Raw genomic sequence first — 22,361 nt, forward strand, 5'->3', positions numbered from 1 at the left:
TTAAGAAGAGCTGGCCTGTTCCTCTTCACCAATTTTCATACCAAAATGATAGGCGGTAAGTGCGGCCTTCACTCCTCATCTGTGAGTGAGGCACATTTTCAGAGCCGCTAGGCAGAGACTTGGAAGCAAAGTGCTCCTGTTCCAAAGGAGGAAAGTTTGCTATTTGGCTTTGTCTAAAATGAAAGTGACCCCCCCCCGCCTCCCCCCAGCATATGTTCAAATATTAAAACTAAAGAGAGGAAAACAAACAAAGGGATACTTATATTATGGGGGTGGGTTTTTGATGCTGCCAACAACATTTTCATGCCCTGGAACCTATAAGGTTTTGTATCCCCCACCCCACCACAGGAGTTCGTCCTTTCTAGCCCTCCGATCCCATCTCTGTTCTCGCTTACCTTGGAAAAACCAGATATTTCCTAGGGAGTCCTCAAAGGCCGCGTCGATGGAGCTTGGAATTCCCTGCCAATGGCGAGAGGCCAGGGCCGGGTAGCCGGCCTGCAGCTTCCCATTCCTGAGCCGCCACACGTAGTGCGACTTGAAAAAGAACAGCTCCCCCCGGATGGTGGAAACGGCGTCAAAATCCGTGTCACAGGCGTCAGGCTGCACAGACTGAGAACACCGTATGCCAGTCAGCAGGTGCAGCGCTCCGAGGGGCACCCTGCCCCCGTGTCAAGCTCAGGGGGTCACCCTGCCCTGGCCCGGTGTCTGTAGATCGTCACTGCAGACAATAGGGTCTTTCCCAAATAAAATTTAAATCCTCCCCATGCTTCACTGATCAAGACAAGTGCTTGAATCGAGGAGCCTGGGAGTGAGGAGGAGTTTGACTTACTGCATTGCCTGTAGGAGGTTTGCCCCGGGGTGAATTGGGCTCTGTGCCTATATATACACACACTGACTGGTTTATTAATATGACTGGTAACCTGCCCTGGCTACCGCCAGGCATTGCATGCGCAGGTGCTGGGCAAGCGTCTCCACCCAGCTCTGCTGGTGTCTCAGTTCTGCTCGGTGATACCCACCTCTGCTGACACTGATCATCTTTGCACAGTGCTTTGAGATCTGCCAGTGAAAAGTGCTGTAGAATAGCTAGGTATCATTATTACTGCAGTCCTCGGGCCCCTCCACAGCTCTGCCAACACACTCCTGCCTTGACCTTCATTGCCCCCTCAAGGAAAAGCTTGGACTCCTCTTCACCAGGAACTGCCAATCATGCTAACCTGTGCCAAGCTAGGAGGTGGAAGGGGGTTCAACTGCAATCAAACCCCTTTCACTTGTCATCTAACCCAGGCTTGGTGTAGCCAACTCCCAGGGCAGTGAGATTCCCAAGGAGTCCCCCATTCTCCTGCTTTTCTTTGCTGTGGTTTCCCCAGAGCCTCACCAGGGGGTGGTTCTATGATAATAAAGTTGGGGTTGTCTTAGTACTGTTGGGGGCACTTGGTAATAGTGGCTTTGACGCAAGCATTGCTGGTCACTCACCCCCACGTTGGTGATCTCGTTTGTTTCGATGTCTGGTGGGTTTGGCTCTGCCTCCTGTGTCGGGGTTGGCACCGGATCGGTCTTTGGTTTCCCATAGAGGTACTGGATGCCTTGTTTGTCATCCTCACTTAGGCTCAGCGGGTAGCGGAATATGTAGAAGGGAGACATCAGTGACTTGGAGACAGCAGTGTGCTGTAGACCCAGGACGTGACCAAATTCATGAGCAGCCACTTGCAGTAGGTCAGTCCCTGCAAAGGGAAGAGGGTGCAGGGATTTTTCAGTGTGCTGGAAGACACCCAGGATGGGCCGGGCCCTCACTGTTCATTCCCTATGGTGGGACCACAAGAAGTTCAGTGCAAGAGGGAATCTGTTTTTCAGGGAGGTCCAGTTGGGTTGACCATAGTCCAAAGGGGTCTGTCGATTTGCCTCATGTCCTATAGTGAGCGAGCACCTCAGGGGGTTGAATTCAGGACCCTCCTGGTTCCCAGCTCTTTGCGGTAGTGCTAGATGCTGTGGCCTCTTTAAGGGGGCAATCCCAGCAGCCACGCAGAGAGGTGGGGGTGGGCTGGTTTTCCAGCCAGGGCTTTGGAACTGTGTGAGTTGAGTCACTGTGAGTGTCTTCACCTTTCCCCGTGTGTTCGCCTGCACAGATCAGCAAGTTACAATTCTGCCTCATGTCACCAGCATAGGGGCCAATGGCCCCAGCTCCCAGTAGAATCTCCCCCCTACTTTTGGAGGGAAGGTTCTGCTTTTGGCACATCTGTGGGAATCTGGCCCACAGGAAGCAGATACTAAGGCGGTGCCCAGTTAGATCAGCTTTGCACAGGGGGAGCATCGTTCCTTGATTAGCAACTAACATGGTGGGGTTCGCAGCAAGACACCATCCAGTGGAACATCTGGTGTGAAGCAGAACTACGCCGCCAGGACCACTCTGAGAACAGCAATTGTAAACAAGTGGTGCCACACAGACAGCAGGGGGCGATCACATATTGCTTTTTGGAGGTTTGTCGTGAAAGCATGAAAGGCAAAATAAATAAACCATTTCTGATGTTTTATCCAGCCCTCCCCCCCAGACTCTAATAGATTTAAGGGAGGACATGCTTAGGCATAAATTATTTGAAAGCATCTTTAAAGGGAACGTAAAGGGATTCAGGTATGTAGAAACACAGAGCACACTTGGGAGGTCTCCTTTAGCGCCCTGCTGATCGCTTTCAGGTTTTAAAATTCTCGGATAAAAAGACCTTAAAAGACCAAATTAAGCAACAAAGACTGTGAGGAAGAGTCCTAATGTTGTTTCCTTATGAGCCCAAATGTAATTAATTTTTCCCTGGTTTCAGTCAGAAATCTCCGGGTTGCAGCCCCCTTGGAAAGAAGAGAGTCAGCTAACAGAGCTGGTGTGTTTAGTGCATGGGCTACTGCCCCAGAAGGGAGAAGGAGCAGCTCCCAAAGGAGGCATGGGCATGCTGCAGAATATTCCAGTGGGATGTGGTACGAACACCTGGGAAAGTGAACTTGGCTTATCTGCAAATGAGCAGCCCCCTGAAATGTGTTTGCTCAGCACTGATGCAATTGAAGTGATCACATCTAGGTCAGTTGAGAAACTGGGATTTCTACCTCAGTGATTTATTAAACACTTTCGAACAATCCTGTTTAGATTGGCAGACTCCCCACTCTCTGCTGTCCAGTATTGGCAAATCCGCTGTGCTCTGCTCCAACTTTATGGGGAGCTGAACAACAACGCAGCTGAAAAAAAAATCTTTGCCTGGGAAGAGCCATAATAGAATAGCAGCGTGGAGCCAGGAACGCCTGAGGGCTAATCCTGGTTCTGACAATGATATGCTGTGTGACCCTTGGGCAAGTCACTTATGCCTCTCGGTACTTTGGTTTCTTTGGCTATAGAATGGGGATAAGGATATTCCCCTACTTCAGAGAAGGCTTGCAAGGGTTAATTAATGTTTGCAAAGCACTGGGGGATATTAAATTGGAAGAACATGCTAAGTGTTATTATCCCCAGTTATTACTGAAGCCACATATGAAAGAGAAACTGAATGATGATGGAACGTGGCCTGGTCTGTTTCAGCAGGGTTTCAAGCTCTCCTCCAATACAGGATTAATGAAGAGGAATATATTAGGACATTTTTCAAATGGCTTATCTAACTTCTGAGAGAGTGATGAAAATGGATTGCAGATGTTCCCAGATTCTCCCATTGCAAAACTGGTGGGAAGTACCTCAGATATTTCAAAAGTTACTGGTGTTTATTTATTATCCAGTGTTGGAGTGTGCTTGATGCTCAACAGACAAAAAGACAGTCCCTGGCTGCAGGGAGTTTACAAACGGTCAGTAAAGTCAATGGGGGAACTGCCATGGACTTCAGTGGGTGCAAGACTGAGCCCTAAACACTGACCCAGACAAGGCAAGCTGTACTGGGAGGCCCCGAAGGGGAGGTGTTAGCTTAGTTGTACCCCCCCCCTTCTCCCTGTAGATCATGTTGGGGTGGAGGAGGGTGATAGAAGGGAGTTATTATCTGTGCATCTTGCAGAAGAACTGAGGCCTTAGGCAGTGATCCTGCTAGATCTCAAGATACTGTATGTATCTTGTGAGATGTTATGGCATTAATCCCTGAACAACACAATGATACCAGCCTGGCTCTATTATTAAGAAAATAGTTTTTACTTGATCTGGAAATCAAGTCACTCTCTCATATTGACCATGAGATGATGTGTGGGGGTCAGCGTGTTCCCAAGCCAAAGTGAGAGATTGGGAGCCTGCGTTGTTTCCCTTTAGAGACTTTCAAGAAGAAAGGTTTTGGAAACAGATGGTGGACAATGGGGACTGGGACTGAGACCTGCCAAATATATAGGACTTTGGCAGAGAAACACTCCACCCCACTGTCTGGGGCTTAGTTTCCCTTCATCTCACCCCTGTTTTATTTTCTAGCGGTGGCTCTTTGAGTGACCTGGTGTTAGAACCCCACTTAACTGTGATTGGAAAGAGACAAGGACACAGACCATGTAAAGTGCCCTCGGTGTGCGGACAAGCCTGTTCCGACCTCTTCTCTATGAATTAAGAGATAAATTTACATTTATCAGGGGCCTCCCCCTCCACACACACACACACGCCTCCATCTGAATCCACAACACACCTAAGTTGTTCCCAATGGTCCAGGTCTCATCGTAGTCAAAATGGACATCTCCCTCACGGTGGGTCTTGGGGAAGAATGCATGCGCCAGGATGCCTCCAGGTCCGTCAAAGGGCAGGTTATCGCCATGCCAGTACCTGGAGGGCAAGCACATAGCAGTTCAGTGAAACCGCACTTGGCAGCCAGGGTGAGCCTTGAGAACAGCACCTCACGCTCCCCACCATTCAACTTCCAGCCCTCTGTCGTGTCCCTGCAAACCTCATTCTAAGTAGGGAGGCTGAACCATCACACAAGCCCAGTGCCTTCACGCCAGGCCACAGCCGCTATTAGTTTCTCATCGGTGTTTGTTCCTTCCCCTGTTCAGCTTTCATCAAGCCCATAAAATTCAGGTGAAGGCTGATCAAGCTACTAGCATTAAGGCAGCACAACTGAATTGAGCAGAACACATGGAGTCTTCCTGGGCCAAATCCTCAAGTCCTCACCCGAGCCAAACTCCTGTTAACTGAGGAAGCCCTGGAGAGAGGTGAACAGTGCAGAGAAGTGGAGACAAACACAATGAATACAGCCCACATCCTCCTTTGGATGGGTTCCACAATCCCTTTTATTGGCTTTGTGCAAACATTCATTGGAGTGAAGTTTTGCTCCTGCAAATATTTTGCAGAAAGTGAAGTGCAGGCCTGGAGTCAAGATTCATTTATCCAAGAAGCTAAATTTGTTTTGGGGCAAAAGGTCAGGTCATTCAATCTGGGGGGAGACTGAAGAGCTGGAAGCAGCCAAAACAAACACTTGTCAGCCAGGGATCTTTGACCAAGTGGTAGCATAAATTAACTGGCGAACAATTTTCAATAATAAACAAAGTAGTAAAATAAATGAGTATTTGTTGTATGGTGGCACCCGATCCGGGCCCCAGTACGCTAGGTACTGTACATGCACATAAACCAATAGCTCTTGCCCAGGCAGCCTATTACTTAAATAAGAAAACCAAAGTTTGGAAACAGAACATGGGACTAACATCAGTGAATAAATAATCTGATGCCAATAGTTGGACCAGCTCCAGTGAGGACTGTGGGATCTGTCCTTTTCACACAAAGCCCAGTGGGGGAAGAGGGGCATTTCCTTTTGGATTAGAACATCTTCTCCTTCCATGCTTACCTTGTGAAATCAATAACTATGTCGGCTCGGCCCTCGTGCACTTCGGTAAAGGTTAATGGTGTCACGTCACTCCAGACTTTCAAGGCTTCCGCAATGGTCCGTCTCACTTTAGTGTTCACTAGTTGCCACGGGAATCTTATAATTCTAAAGAGCAGTAGATACCATATTTAGAGGTACTGCCCATCATAAGAACATAACAATGGCCACACTGGGTCAGACCAATGGTCCCTCTAGTCCAGTAGCCTGTCTTCCAACAGTGGCCGGTTCGGCCAGATGCTTCAGAGGGAGTGAACAGAACAGGGCAATTTATCAAGTGATCCATCCCCTGTTGTCCAGTCCCAGCTTCTAGCAGTCAGACATTTAGGGACACCCAGAGCATGAGGTTGCATCCCTGACCATCTTGGCGTATAGCTATTGATGGACCCTGTCCTCCATGAAATTATCTAATTCTTTTTTGAACCCAGTTATCCTTTTGGCCTTCACAACATCCCCTGGCAATGAGTTCCATAGGTTGTCTCTGTGTTGTGTGAAGAAGTACTTCCATATATTTGTTTTAAACCTGCTGCCTACTAATTTCATTGGGTGACCCCTGATTCATGTGTTATGTGAAGGGGTAAATAACACTTCCTCATTCACTTTCTCCACACCATTCATGATTTTATAGACCTCTATCGTATCCCCCCTTAGTCGTCTCTTTTCCAAACTGAACAGTTCTGGCGTATTTAATCTCTCCTCATATGGAAGCTGTTCCATACCCCTCATCATTTTTGTTTCCCTTCTCTGTATCTTTTCCAATTCTAATACATCTTTCTTGAGATGGGGCAACCAGAACTGCATGCAGTATTCAAGATGTGGGCACACCATGGATTTATATTGTGGCATTATATTTTCCAGCTTATTATCTATTCCTTTCCTAATAGTTCCTAACATTCTGTTCACTTTTTTGACTGCTGCTGCACATTAAGCGGATGTTTCCAGAGAACCATCATCCCAACATCACACAATGGTCAGTGTCAGACTGGCAGTGTCATCACAGGCATTAGCAGCAGCAGGGAGTCCCATCTATAGTAGAAAAGGATGCTACCATCTTCTGTTAACATCAAAACACCTCAGCCAGCATAACCACTATCACACCAAGCCCCACACCAGAGCAATGAATCCTGATCTCACCTGCAAATCACGGTCAGTATTAACCACAATGCGTTCGTTGTCACCACAACCACCATTAGAATGGCCATTACTGCAAATGCCACCATGTTCATCATCATTGCAATCCGCCCTAATTTCATCTAGTGAGTCATTGAATTTCTGTCATCATTACACTGGCTGCAAATCACAATTTCATTAGACAACAGGGAATGTCCTCACCGCAAATCCCACCATCAGCCTTCCATTATTACCCACAATCTGCCACGCAACATTGGTTCGCCCGGGGCCATGTAAACATAGTAACAGGCCTGGGCTTTGCCACAAGAAAAGGACACTCTAGATCAGACGCAGTCTGTATAGCTCAGGTCCTAGTATACAATATACCAGGCTGAGTCCGAGGTGGTACACGGAATCCTGCATAGGTGGTTTTGGAACAGCTTTGCAGACATGTCGTATTTTTTAGGAGGGCTTTGGAGGAGGAGAGGGAGGCTGTTTGGTGAATGTGCTGGAGTGAAATGCTGCAACACTACTTAGAAGGGGGTATAATCCCTCCAGTCTACCCCCACCCGTAACTCTGTGTTTGGATGGGGTGATTTCAATCTCTCTAATCTCTGCTGCAAGGGCATTTTATTCCCATGAGGTTGGTGCTTGTTGACGTCAGCAGATCCTTTCCACTCCCCACCGAAACTACCATCCTGATCCCTAAGGGATTGATTCTGCGACCCTTTATCACAGTGAACAGCACATTCACGAGCAGCCCCATTAAAGTGAATGTAGGGTGGGGGTAGGTGCTCACGCGTCACTGCTCTGCAGTAGAAGTAAGGCTCCGGAATCAGACGCTAACTCAGCATCCCTGCTGTAAACAGGGACAGGATTGTCATTCCAGTGGAGCGCACAGTTCAGGGAAGAGGAGTACACTAAACATTTCTAATGTACTACGCCCTCCAGCCAGGTCATGTGTGCATCGGAGGCTTGGGTACAAGTCAGGGAACATTTGCCATTGACCCAAGGCACCTTTGACTCCTCAAAGCCTAGGAGGGGGTCCCAGCCAGCCCATCCTACCAACATTCAGTCTGACCATCAGCACAACCAATGTTACAATGTACTCATCACCGCAATGATCACTGATAAGGTCACCAGCAGCGTCGTCGTCATTAATGCCACTGGTCCCTCACCCTGACAATCGCTTGCATCGGCATAATCGCTGCCAGCACCATCAATCGCTACAGCCCTGCGGGAACTGCCCCTGCAAGTGGGACTGTCCCCAAATCACCTGGAAATCCCCAGACTCCCCATTAACTCGCACTCCCTGCCCCTGACCATAGTGCAAGGACACTGTGGTTAGAATGGCTACAAGTCATGCAGCACCACCACTCCCACCGGGGAGGTTACCCTGGCCTCCATAGTGAATTTAAACATGCTCGGTGTCTGAGTCAGGTCTGGCCCAGAACAATCAGTGAATGAGACGTCCTCCATCTAAAACCAGCGTAATGGAGTGAGAGACAGAACAAACTGCCCCGTATGGAAGAGAACCTGCAGGACAGTCGCGATGGGTCGGAGATGGGTAGCTTTGCTGTTAAGGACATTCTGCTTCTCCTTTTCCTGCTAATGCACCCCTCCTTTATGCCAACCCCTCAAGTCCTCCCACAGATCCCTTCTGAACTGCAGTGGGCTCTGCTGGCACAGGGAGCTACTGCTTGCACCTCCGTGCACTGCCTGGGGTGAATCAAGCCCAGATCCAGATGTGCTCAGCTGTGAAAGGGGGAACAGAAGAATTGCCATACTGGATCCAGACCAGCGTCCCACCCAGTCCAGCATACTGGCTCCAACAATAACCAGCACTAGATGCGTCAGAGGAAAGTGCAAGAAAAACCCCACGGTAGGCAGTTATGGGATAACCTGCCCCCAGGGAAAGTGTCCTCCTAAACCCTAGTAGTTAAAGGTCACCCCAAAGCTTTGCTTTATTTTTTAAAATGTACTATTAGAATTCTAGCTGCTCCTGTTGCCCATGGAAACATCTAACCCTTTTCCGAATCCTGCTAAGTTCTTGGTCTCAACAGCATCATGTGGCAATGAGTTCCGCAGTCTGATTGTGCACGGACTGCAAGTTTTGAATTTGCCACCTTTCAGTTTCAGCGGCTGTCCCCTGGTTCTAGTAGTATGGGGAGAGCTGGATGGAAGCAGAGGGAAGAGACATTTCTGGAAATGCTGCCTGCTCCTGGGAAACGGGAGGAGAGTGAGAACTCGGGTATGGGTGTAGACTCTTTGTGTGGATTTATTTAGTGTGGTGAGGAGCTCAGATACTAGTCTAGATAGATTCCTAGACACACCTTTGCTAGCACATCTCTGAGCTAGTGTATGGACACACCTCCCCTGTGTGCTCCTGTATACATGGGCGTTCTCAAAGCTATGGGAAACGCTTTCAGCTCCTAGCATCTGGCTCATGCTGAGGGAAATGCTGCTTCACTAACTGGGGTGCATGAGCCCCTCATATCCCACACCCCTGTAACTCTGCCCTTGCATAGTGTGATGCTTTTCATCTCGGATGCAGCAGGATTTTTATTCCCAGGCAGAATGTTGGTGCTTGTTCATATCAGCAAAGTTTTTTTCCCCTCGGATGCCAGGGGCCAAGGATAAGAGGAAGCCTTTCCACACTTCCCTGATAGTCTCCTGAGCCTATTGGCTTAGCCGCATCCCCTGCGCTCAGTTAAATGCATACCCGGTGAAGACATTTCTCTGGGCCCTATCAAGATGCACAGCACGGTCTCCTTTCCACATGTGCATCTTACTCCCTTAGGCTAACAGAGGGGAGAATAGGGAGTGTGAGCAGCCAGCAGAACCCTGGCCCTTAACCACATCCAGCAAGCTCCTATCTGAGAGCATGTGGTGAGATTTCGGGGACACTGAGGCCATGTTTGTAAGCACTTCAATAAACGATGACTAGACTGGGGTATTTAAAATAAACGCAGAGGGAAGCCTTGGGAAGGGAGGGTGTCGTGTGAGCATGTGGGACTGGGGGGGTGTATGTAGATGAGGGCTGGGGTGTTTAGAAGTCTGAGCAAGTGGGGGTGTGTTAATGAGTGTGGTTGTGCATGTGAGGGAAGGAGAGTGTGTGGCTGTGGAGGCACACATGGATGCTCAGAGCAGGGGGGCGTGCGAGTAGCCTGGGGATGGTGGGGTGTGTGAGTGGCTGAGGGTGTGAAGGCTGTCATGTCTATGGTGAGCTTGTGTGTGAGACAGCGTGGGGCTAACTGGTGTGTGTGGAATATACCCTTGTCACCCCAGCGCCCTGCACTCTGTTTCTTGAACAAGTTCCCCAGCTTGGACAGGCCCATAATGGGCGAGGCTCAGCGGGCGAAAGCACCAAACAGAAACGCTCTTTTAGGAAGGAGATCCTGACCGGCACTCGCTCCCTGCTTGTGACTTTGGTTCTGGGCCTGTCTTACTTGTAGGTGAGGTCCGTCTTCTCCCAGCGTCCTCCCGACAGGACGAACCGCTTCTGCCGGTTCCGCCCATTCTGGCCGTCTGGGAGGGTGGGTAGGTCTGGCACGCCGCAGCGGGGTGGGTTCCAGCTTGCTGCCGGCCCGTCTGTGCCCCTGGAGAAGCCCTTCATGGGGACTCCAGTCTCCATGGTATTAACAGAGGAGGAAATCCAGGGGTTCTGCTCCTTCCAGGCGTGGTGTTTCCGAGCCCCATCCTAGGCAAGAGAAACAGAGCTGTGACTTGCGCAGATGGCAGGAGAAAGCATGGCATATAGATAGCTACACAAACCTGTCCTCTTGCCAATGCCACAACAACCCTGCTGCAGTGCCGTCCTGCTGCATTCCAGCCATTACACTGCCCCCCTCCCCCCCCCCCCCCGAAGACTCTCTTTCAGGTGAGGAGCCTCCTTTTTTCCCACCACGCTGGGCAGCAAACCCACCCCGGTCTTGGTACTCTCCCTCCACTGGGCTCTGTTACTCTCCAGGCTCGGGCGCACCTGCTGCAACGCCAGTAAGCCACAGCAGCTCCTGGTCTGTGTTCCCTTGGCAGCGGGAAATGCTTTGGGCAGGAACCAGACCCTCAGAAAAAGAAGGGAATTGCTAGGCAGTAAATTCCCCCATTCACGTCTTTTTCCCAGTTGGCTGCTCATTGTCGTTAACCACAAGCACACAGTGCTCGGGAAATGGTTTAATTCTGCACCTCACTCTCCCTTGCACTTGGGACAGAAGCATCTCTGAGTCTGGATGCTGTGCTGGGGGGTGCAGAAGGCTCTGCTTTGCCAGTGGAAAGCAGGAGGCTGGGCACAAGAACACGTGGATTCAGAGGGAGAAGGGGGGGCCCACACTGGTCTCTCCTACCCCCTTGTTCCCCCTTCAGCATTTTCCTATCGTTTCTAGCATCTGCCCCTACCTACGGAACACGACTCCTGGCAGCCACTGCTCAGTGCACGAGCATTAGCTGTGGGATCCCCCACCCTGGTGACTGTAATGAAGTGCCCCTAACCTGTGTCCTACGGGTTCCCAAGAGGTGTCAGGGGTCAGGACCACCCTGCCCATCCCATATTGCTAAATGGGAGGGAAATGTTCCCAACTAGATGGGAGGGGAGCACCAGGAGCGGGTGGGTCCTGGCATGGGGAAAGTCATGAACCACTCTTGTGTGGTGATGATGATGATGATACTTAACATTATATATAATGCTTTTCATCAGCAGCGTTTTACAGCTAGTGCCACCGATTAACCCAGCCGTCTCCCCGGAGAGCTCAATCAGTACTACAATTCTCCATTTGACAGCACGGTCAGCTGGGGCGCAGAGAGCTTAATGGCAACATATTCGAACGTGGGTGCCTAAAAGTAAGCGACCCAAATCCACAGCGCAGCCAGTGGGAGTTACACGGCGCTCAGCCACTGTAGAAAATCAGCCTGCGTAATTCAGGTGCCCAAACGTGGACTCAGCTGCTTAATTTTAGGCATCCACATTTGAAAATGTTGGTCCAAGTGACGTGGCGGAGGGAGTCAGAGTAAAAGCTGTGGATTCCTGCCTCCCAGCCCTACGCTCAGGCTATTCCACCGCCCTTCTCTTACAGTCTCTGCACAGCCTGCTCCGTCCCTGGCAGCAGCTAAGAAGTTATAGTTGATGTAGTTCCAGTAGGTTACAAAGCCCACTGGTGTCACAGGAGCATACAGCAAACTCTTTTGCTGCTGCTGACTCTTGGATTCTTCCCTCCAGGGGCAGTTACCGGGTATGGGAAATATCCCTTGGGACACGTTAGAAGCAAGACCGACGGGGCACGATGCTGAGGTGAGGGAAGCTCCCTTTATCCTGAAGGAATCAGGGTCCTTGGAGCCTCCAGGCTCTGCCCTGCCCATTTGTTTCCTAGCATTCTCTAGTTCCCTGTGACTTAATTGGGGCCTCTCTGTGCCGACAGACTCACACAGCCTGGTCTCTCAGGTGCCAGCAGACAGGCCGGCCCCCTGCATCACCCAGCCAGGGACCTTACGGTCAGCGTGGCGCGGCGCTGGCTGGTTTGTTACGGATGGAGCTGCAGTTTAATCCCATGAATTGCCATCTCTCTGTTCCAGCACAATAGTTCCATTCATGTGGGCTGTAATGAAGTGTGAAGCCCTTGGCGTTAATTCCACTATCACGGCTAACATCTAGATCACAGCACCGGGCCCTCCGGACGAGCTGCAGGGATGGACACAGGAACTTGGCAGGTCACAGGAAGGCACATGGTAGACTCGCCACTCATTGCTAGCATTATTCCACCAGCCCGTCCTGCCCTGCCGCAGCCAGCCAGACGCTCCTTTAGCTCGGCGGCTATCACCTCCTGTGGTCCTTGTCTGAGGAGCGGGTGGGTCTCTCGATGGTGGGATCTTGTTAGCTCCACTGGTGCAAGTCCAGGTGGACATGGGTGGCGGATGGAGCCCCCCTTCAGGGAGGCTAGCCCCCTCCCACCTCACCCCTTCCTCCTGAGAAGCTCCAACCCCCCCGCCCTGTGACTGGAAGACCCCCAGGCCAGTTGGGGCCCCGAACTCCCTCACCCCCACCCCACGGCCGAAGGAGCCCTGGGCTGGCTGGAGGCCCCCCCAGCCATGCCGTGGCTCCCCTCCTGAGACCCCAAGCCACTCTGAACTCTTCCAAAGAACTTGAGCTTTTTATATTCGCCATGCAGGTCCTGGGGCAGCTGAGGAGGCCGTGTGTATTATTCAGCTTCCTGGGTTCATCAGTAATCTCCCTGGAGTCCAGGGATGAACCCAGGAAGCTGAGCAGCACATACTGCCTCCTCAGCCACCCTGGAACCTGCATGGTGCATAATAATAAGCAAACGCTTCCCTGCAAACTCCGCAATCAGCGGCCGCAACTGTGCCAAGGCAGGCTTAGCTTGCCCTGGCCTATTATACCCACTCCCTATGCTGGTGGAGGCGATCATCCTGCCCTGAGCTGTGTGGTGGTAGAAATACCTGTGCCCTGTCTACATTAATGGTCAGATGCACATTGGTGCCAGTCCAGAGACAGAGGGGAGGCAGTTTCTCTCCCCTATTCCGGGGCTGATTTGGCTAACTTGTGCCTCTGTTGCAATGGGCCACTGCAGCTATCCAGAGCCAGTGGACCTCTGGGCTTACCCCCACCCCTCCCAGCTCTGACCCCACCCCAACCTGTCCCCTGTGCACTTCTGCCAGGCCTCAGAGCACCCTGCACTGCTGAGCGAGGGAGGCCAGAAGAGCAGCACGGAGCTGACGGAGTTGGCTCTGCACACGGTATACGGGCCCCTTGTGCTGTGTGGGTTTCTACCCATCCTGTGGCTCCCTCTGCACCAGCATAGATGGCGCAGAGAGACTTCACTGCCACAGCCAGTCTGTCCCATCACTGTTGCCATTGCTGGAGCTGTCCGAGTGTTAGCACAACCATAGGAAATTCCCTGGAAACCACAGCCAGACACGCAAAGCCACCCAGGGGCTGGCTGAGAGGCTGGTGCCATTTGCCACGGAATTCTCTGGAGACTTTTCTAGCCAGAGATATGAACCTACTTGGCTGGACTCATCTCTCTGGTCACCGGAGACACATCCCTGGCCTGGCGCCTTTCGAGGGGAGAGAGGTGGCTCAGGAAACATGCCCCGCTTGTTGATGGGGGATTCCACCCGCTACTGCACTGAAACCATGTGCCAGGCAGTATGGGCTCAACCGGGCTCGCTTTGCGCACTGGAGCAGGGACGGGGTAGAAGACCCGGCTGTCGGCTTTGATGTCGCCTCGGTTCCTTTTCTGTAAACCGTGATCGCCCCTCCTGACCCGCAGCTCCATTAGGACTGTGCACCGGGGCTGGAATGCTGCTGCAAAAGCCTTTCTTGGCGGCTTTGCTTTCCTAAGAAAAGCATTAACTACTTAGCAGTGTCAGGGGCTTCCCTCCCCCTCCCTGATCTGGAGGGGAGATAAAATTCCAGTGGGCCAAAAGGAAAGAGAAGCCATCACAGCTGAGGAGCAAAAGCTGCTCCTGGGGCCACGGAAATCAGCACCGTCTGCGGAAGGGAGTACCACGCATCACTCTCAAGCAATGTCTGCCAGTGAGTGTCACGATCCTCACTCCCATGGGGCTGCTGGCAGCAGGCTGGATTGTGAGACCCTTACTCATGCCTGGGGGAGTGCCTTATTCTGCCAATGGTTCCCCTGACTGCCCATGGGTAGGTTGCTTCTTACTATCAGGGTGGCCCTATGAGTCTGTCTTGCAAAGGACAAGGAGGGATGATTTATGCAGCTAATTCTCATTGGCTTTTATACGACTTTCCAAACCCTCCCACGGAGCACAGACAAGAGCCCGCTAAGAGGGGGATATTCACTGCCAGGGGTTGTGAACTGATGTCTCCCAGCCAAGGGAAAGGGGCAAAGGATTTGCAATATGGAGTTTGGGTGACTATCCAGCTGTATATCCCATACTGGCGAAAGCCCCAAGTAAAAGCCCTGGGGACACTAATGAGCCAAGGTCTCTGCCTTCTGTAGGTATTTCTCCCTCGTGGGGCAGGCTGCAATGATACACACACAGGGCTAAGCAGCACATTGGGAGGGTGGCTTTTGAAAAATGAACAGATTCCCAGCAAACTGTGAGACTCCAGCCCGGAATGAGAGCAGGAAAGGTCTAATCCCAGGGGAGAGCAGACAGCCCCGCAAGGAACAGACTGCCTGCTCGGTTCTCCCAGGGTTTGCACCGACATCATGCACACAGGCACACTGCAGAACATGAGACATCACAAGAGGCCACATGGAAAACAGCCAGGCTCCCAGTCAATGTCCCATCCGCATTCATGAGATACAGTGGACCTTTAACCTCTCCAGTTAGGGGCAGGGCAATTGTCCCGGAGCTGGCATGTAGAGATCACAGCGTTCTGCATGTAGAGGTCAAATGCCGTGTCTGGAAGGAGGCTGCAAACAGGGCAGCCCCGCCACAGAGACCCGGGAGCAGCAGCAAAGCAGGACATTTTCTGTCAACAAAAAACTTGACAACAATGAGGCTGCTGGTGAGCAAAGCCCACTGCCCATCCTGCTGACCAACACCCTCTCATTGGTTCCTTGCGCTCCCACACTGGGCTGGCTGTCTCCACCTGGTGTCTTGTCTTCTACTTAGACTGCCCTCATTGGGGCAGGGTTCATTACTTTGTTCTGGGTTTGTACAGCGCCTTGCACAATGGACCCTGGGCCATGACAGAGGCTACCAGGCACCACCACAACACAGATACCACATTGACATCCTTGTTCCCAGTGAGCTGGGAGGGGCTTATTATCCTGCAATCCTGGCTTAGATCCGTTTAATATTGGATACGACTCCTACTGGGGGGCTATAGCCTGCCCTGCAGGGGAACAGACTCAGCTGGTTTCTCCCCCTCCCCTCCATCACTTACATTTGTGATCCCACCTTGAAGGTGGAAAACCCAGTGACTCACCCTCCTCCAAGGAACCTGAGAGTTCTCCTGCTTTCCGACCTCCAGACTGGCCTTTCTGACATACTTCACTTCCTGGCATGGATGACCCTGACAGTTAGGAAACTCTTCCTAATGTCTATGCTAAATCTCCATAGCTGCAATTTAAGCCTATTGCTTTGCATCCTGTCCTCAGTGTGGTTAAGGAGAACAATTTATCTCCCTCATCTTGATAACCTTTTAGGTACTTGAAGATGTTATCATGGCCCCTCTCAGTCTTCTCTTCTCCAGACTAAACAAACCCAATTTTTTTCCAATCTTCCCTCGCAGGTCATGTTTTCTAGACCTTTAATCATTTTTGTTGCTCTCCTCTGAACTTTCTGCAACTTATCCGCAGATTGGAAGAATTACTTCTTGTGTCTTGCTTACAATACTTCTGCTATTACATCCCAGAATGATGTTCGCTTTTTTTTGCAACAGTGTTACATTGTTGACTCCTGTTTAGTTTGTGATCCACTGTAACTCCCACATCTTTTTCTGCAGTTCTCCTTCCTAGGCAGTGTGGTTGTAGCCATGGTTGGTCCCAGGATATTAGGTGGGTGAGGTAATCTTTTATTGGACTAACTTCTGTTGGTGAAAGAAACAAGCATTCAAGCTCCACAAAGCTCCACTGCTACAATCAACACACACCCCAACACACCTTTCACGATCCAGGGGTCCTACGCATGCCTATCACAACATGTGGTGAACCTTGTCCAGTGCACTAAATGTCCCAATAGCAACTATGTAGGTGAAACCAGACAATCACTGCACTCTCCAATGAGCTTACACAGGAAAATGATGAAAAACAAACCACCACCTCACCTGTGGGTGAACATTTTTCACAAAGCGATCACTCTATATCTGATTTATCAGTCCTCATCCTCACAGGGAACCGGCACAGCCTCACTTTCAAAAGAAAAAACGGGGAGCTTGAATTCATAACTTTGCTAGACACTAAAATTCATGCACTGAATAGAGACACTGGATTTATGGTTTATTACAACAATCGATAATCCACTAACAACCTCCCCCATCTGCTTCTCCCCCTCCTTTCTTCCCTATGACTGGAGGGGTGTTAGCAGGCCACATCACCTTGAATAGTCCCTTGAAAAATGTGTTAACTACTTGGACTAAAAAAAAAATCTGTTCCATCTTGTATTTAGCTGTGACACTGGGCATAAATTTCCCAGATCTGAAGAGCTCTGTGCAAGCTTGAACATTTGTCTCTCTCGCCAAAAGAGTTTGATCCAATCAAAGATATTACCTCACCCACCTTGTCTCTCCTTCCTAGGCAGGCATTTCCCATTTTGTATTTGTGCAGTCGACTATTCCGTCCTAAGCGTGGCACTTTGCGTTAGTCCATATTAGATTTCATCTTATTTCAGATAATTTCTCTAGTTTGTCAAAATCATTTTGAATTTTAATCCTGTCCTCCAAAATGCTTGTAATCCCTCCCAGCTTGGAATCATCTGTAAACTGTATGAGTGTACTCTCTAGGCTATTTACAATACACCTCTACCCCGATACAACGCGACCTGATAACATGAATTCGCATAGAACACGGTAAAGCAGTGCTCTGGGGGCATGGGGCTGTGTACTCTGGCGGATCAAAGCAAGTTCGATATAACGCGGTTTCACCTATAACACAGTAAGATTTTTTGGCTCCCGAGGACAGTGTTCTATTGAGGTAGAGGTGTATCTTCATAAATGATTTGGTTTAGAACCAAGCCCAGGACAGATCTCCACAGGATGCTACTTGATATGTCCTCCTGGCTTGATTGAGAACCATTGACAATGACTCCGTGTATGCTTTTCTAACCAATTGTGCACCCGCCTTATAGTAGGTTTGTCTAGACTACATTTCTCTAGTTAGTTTTTGAGAAGGTCATGAGATGCAGTATCAAAAGCCTTACTAAAGTCGAGATACAACACAACCACCACTTCCACCCTATCCACAAGGCTTGTTACCCTGTCAAAGATGGGTATTAGGTTGGTTTAATATTTGTTCTTGACAAATCCCTGTTGATTTGTAAAGGTGTTACTTATCACCTTATTTTCTTCTAGGCGGTTACAAATTGATTGCTTGATTATTTGCTCCATTATCTTTCTGGGGACCCAAGTTAAGCTGGTTGGTCTATATTTCCCTGGGTTGTCCTTATTCCCATTTATAGACCAGTACTATATTTGCCCTTTTCTAGTGCTTCTGTGTCATGGTACTCCTAGAAATACCTGTGTGGAGCACGCAGAGCTCAGCCCTCTGGGATAACTAGTACAAAGCAATTCTCTCTGTCATGTCACTCCTCATCTTATGGGCTTCGTAGTGGCACAGATGCTGTTCAGTAACCACAAGAGCTTTGCAGTTCACTGATCCCTTCCCAGCAGGCCAGGCCACCTGCTCTCCTACAATGGAGAGGCACCGCGGGAGTCTGGAATCAGAACTACAGCCACCCTCAGAGAGCTTCCTGTGACACAGCCCAGGCCTCTCCTGTCGCTCCTTTCCCTGTGGGAGCGGGGACAGTCTCCTTCTCAACCAGCCCCCTTCTCTCCCTCCAAGCCCTCTATGCTGTCACAGTGTTTGCTGCTTCCTTGACTGATCCCATGGATACTCCGGCCACTCGAGGGGACGAAACATCATCCTTTAGGACCATCCAACAGTCTGCACACAAAGGCACTGTACTTCTGCACAAGCCCTCCTCCTTCTCTCAGCTCCACCCCCAGGGGAGGGGAAAGATCCATGTCTTTACACACGCAAGTAAAGCTATTTCCTCCCACACTGTAGGGTAAGAAATTGCTGCCATCTGTGCCCAGATTCTTGTCTCTGTGGTTCTGCTCCAGGACAGCCTCCTCCCCCTCATTCCTGGGGTGTGCGCACCCCTTCTTGCTCCCCAAGAGGCGCGGCAGCACCTGCCTTGGTTCAAAACAACAACACAGTAGCACTGATCACCTTCGCCCCCTGTGTTTAGCAAGCCCGTCCTTTAACCCAGAGCCGATTTGGATTCCAAGTGCTACTGGAGCTGCTGTTTAGCAGTAAAGTTTTGCTTCCTCAGAGGGAGTCAGTTCCACACCGAATCAGGGCATCTCAGACACTAGGCCATGTAGACCAGAGTCCATGCTCGCCGATGCTAATGCTACCAGAGAATCGTAGCCATTTCATGGCTGGAAGGGACCAGTATTCGGTGATGTAGGTCAGCCCCTGCTTGTTTTGTGTGTACAGCACCCTGGTATCTCTGCCCAGTGGGACCTCTTAGGTGCTGATGTAAAGAGTTGCACAAAGAAAGGCAGCACAAGATATTTTATTGATCTTACAAAACCCAGAATGGTGCATATTCTTAAATGCCATCTTCAGGCACCGAATCTATTAACTATTTACATATACACAGACACAGAGCACTCTCATCACAGGACCAGCCCACGTCCTCTGGTACGCTGGGCTGCATTCTGATCAACATGAAGAGAAAGCCATCAGGAATGTGAAGTCAGATGGGCTAAGGCAGGGGAGGATACAGGAACAGAGCTCCTTGTACACACAGACCAAGGGCCCCTCTCCTGCCATTCGCCTTAGGAATCCGCAAGTGCAATCTCCCTGCGACCAGACTCTGTTTCCCGTTTATCTGGTGGTGGTTGTTGTTGGCAACGCAGAAAGAAAATGTTTATTTTTCCTAAGCAACAGGAAACATGAAACACTGAGAACTGCAAATGTTTATGCCCACAAAGCCAGTGAAGGCCTAAGCTGATACAAAGAGGGAGGGCGAATTAATAAACTCTTCAGGGTTATTTTCATTAGCAGCCCGTTTAGTTAGGTGATAGTCCAAGCTTTGGTCCATCAGTGGCACCATTCCTGAGCAGGCAACACAGCGAAAGCCTAGACAACCAGAGGCAAGAGTACTCACCAGGAGCCCTGGCTGGACAAAGATCTCACGAGCCCCTAATCTGATGAGACAGGAATCCCCTGAAAACCAAGAAACCCACCCTGGGACTTCGTGCAGTCCAGTCACAGTAGGGTTGTTTTTTATGCATATGTAAGGTCAAAGCTAAAATGAAGCATCAGCTCTCAGCACATGCCAGGGACTGGGACCCACTGACCTATGGGGCCACATGTGCAGAGACCCCCTCCCCCACTCATAAGGGGCATGTGCCAGCCTGGGCCAGGGATTGACCCCCTCCCCCAACCCATGGGGGACACGCACTAGTTGGGCCAGGGACCAGCACCCCTTATTTATGGGGAGGATGTGCCTGTCCACGCCAGGGACCGGGATCTACAGGAGCAGAACCCACTTGGGCCAGGGACCCCTGAACTTTGAACATATGCTGAGGGACATCCCCAACTCTCTGGCCCACATGTGGAGATCCTCCGGCTCCTGGGAGGATGGAATGAAAAGAACTGCATCTGTGTGGGCTCAAGAGTTCTATACATATGCAGTGACTTCAGAGCATCTTCCTGACAGACTCAGGTTTCTATTTTACCCTTGCATGGTGGCCTTTTCAGTATGGAAACTCTATGAAGCACAGCAAGGATGTCGTACCACCAAGCTGATTAACAATATGATCTGCACACACACACACACACACACACACAACGTAAGTAATAAACCAGCCCCGGAGCCTCTGCCCACAGCAACATCCTGAGAACTCCACAGGCTCTATCCAAGCCTGATTATTCTCATCTATTCTCAACAGAGCAAAGCCCTTTGATGGGTTCTCCAGGGAATCCACCATTTGTCCTCCCTAGACACCACCGGTTCCATCTGTTCCTCAGTGGCCTAAGCAGTTAGGGATGTCTGCCGCACTTTGAATACACTTAGAACAGACCTTTGGCCCTCTAAACTTGAGCCAAACCCAAAGTGATGCTTTTCTGAAGGTTGCAAATGCTCAGGTGACTCATTTCCATGTGCCTTCTGCATCCTGGTTTAAGCCACACCCACAGCCCAAATACCCAGATCTCACAAGAACCACCATTCTCGCTGTCCTGGCTGCAATGGGATAGAACCCGAACCTCAGGAGAAAGCTTGTTCTTGTGACGTTTCCGGGCTAGTTCATAGACCAATGAGGCTTGAATAAGCCAATAAGATTTGGATACCATTCTTTGCTGCTCATCAGACCCACTGCTCTGAGCCTTTGGAGAATCCTCCACCCCTGACAGCATTGTCAGAGCAAACCAGCCACTCTCCTTATGCCACTTCTATTACGGGGAGATGAGGGTCCCCAGGGGATGGTGAGGAATCTCTTCTGACCCCAGCTGACAACATGTTCCTGCCCAGAAGCATGAGGCTTGATAGTCTTTGCTGTTATTTTTATCCTTCCCAGGAGAACGGCAGATGTGACTCAGAGCACGGGGCACAGCACCTGGATACACTAATTTCCTTTTGCTCCTATTCTCCCTTCCTGTCCACTTCGCGAGAGCCCAGGTGCGAACACAAAGCCTTCAAGAACTGCAGTTTGCTGGTGTGTGCGTGTGTCTCTGTGAGGGGGAAGGTGGACACTGCCAAAGCATGCACAAACCCTGGAGTAAATGTTTACATGTGCTCTTGATTCCCTGCTGAAGTGAAGGATAAACATGTCTAAATTATCCTGAACGCTCATTTCAATATTTAAAGAGTGAAAACAAACAGCATAGATCAACCTCTTTTGTAAACTGTCTCTGCAAGGGGAGGGAGGAGCCTGCATGGCCGAGCTACTTCTCCTAAGTTCACCCCTCTCTGCTCCTGGCCCAGATATCTGCATGCCATGCAGCTACAAGGAAGCACAGTGCATTCCAGGTAGGATTGCTGGCTCTGGAGAGGCGAGAGTTCCAGGAAATAACATATGGCTGGATTGCACCAGCCAACTAGGCATGAGGCCACCAGTTTTCCCCAAGGCTAGTTTCTCAGTGAAATGCATTGATGTTAATTTCCCAGAGGGGGCCTGAGCCAGGCCATCACCAGGTGTTTCATTTGGTCTGGTGTGCATTGCCCTGAGAATTTGAGATTTTAAAAGAACCACTGCAGATAGCTTGGCTTTTGCTCTAATACTTGCCTTCCTCAGGTGCCAACATAAAAGCTGTGCCCTCCTGACCAGAGCTCTGAGAGCTCCAGGACTTCTAAATTCCCCCCACCTAGTTTTACCTTGTAACAAACCTTAGCCCTTGAGCAGCCCAACGGTAAATGTTGGTGTATCAAAAGCTATCAAACCTCATGCTTCAGGACTAAAACTGACCTGCTGAGGTCAGGAAGAAATCCATCACCCCCTCCTCTACCATGTCACGGTATGTTTTTGTACATTGTCTGGGTGCAGTGAAGGATTTTTGCCCTCCATTAAGAGGTCAATCCAGAAATCCCAGGTAACCCTGTCTTAATTTCATAACCAGGCGGCATCCAATTAAATTAAATAGCAACAAGATTAAAGGGACACCAACTTGAAAAATCACATTTCTCTGAAATTCTAGACCTACTATAGTTACAAGTAACACCTTCAATGACTGAAAGAAGTTAGTGGTGGAAAGTAGTGTCTACTCTTTCAGCTTCTTTACTTGGTATATT

The 22,361-nt window shown here is 50.1% G+C and overlaps 1 protein-coding gene across 1 annotated transcript in view; it reads right to left on the reverse strand.

The window, feature by feature from the left end:
- MMP11 (matrix metallopeptidase 11) overlaps positions 1-22,361 on the reverse strand; it is a 30,053-nt gene that overhangs the window by 4,986 nt on the left and 2,706 nt on the right. Inside the window, exons 2-6 of the mRNA XM_008172006.4 lie at positions 10,361-10,611; positions 5,766-5,909; positions 4,617-4,750; positions 1,474-1,721; positions 396-609 (exon numbers count right to left, since the gene is read on the reverse strand). Coding sequence (XP_008170228.2) covers positions 396-609; positions 1,474-1,721; positions 4,617-4,750; positions 5,766-5,909; positions 10,361-10,611 — 991 coding nt within the window. The remainder of the gene's footprint in view (positions 1-395; positions 610-1,473; positions 1,722-4,616; positions 4,751-5,765; positions 5,910-10,360; positions 10,612-22,361) is intronic.

The sequence above is a fragment of the Chrysemys picta genome, chromosome 15 (genome assembly GCF_011386835.1).
Source record: "Chrysemys picta bellii isolate R12L10 chromosome 15, ASM1138683v2, whole genome shotgun sequence".
NCBI lineage: Eukaryota > Metazoa > Chordata > Testudines > Emydidae > Chrysemys > Chrysemys picta.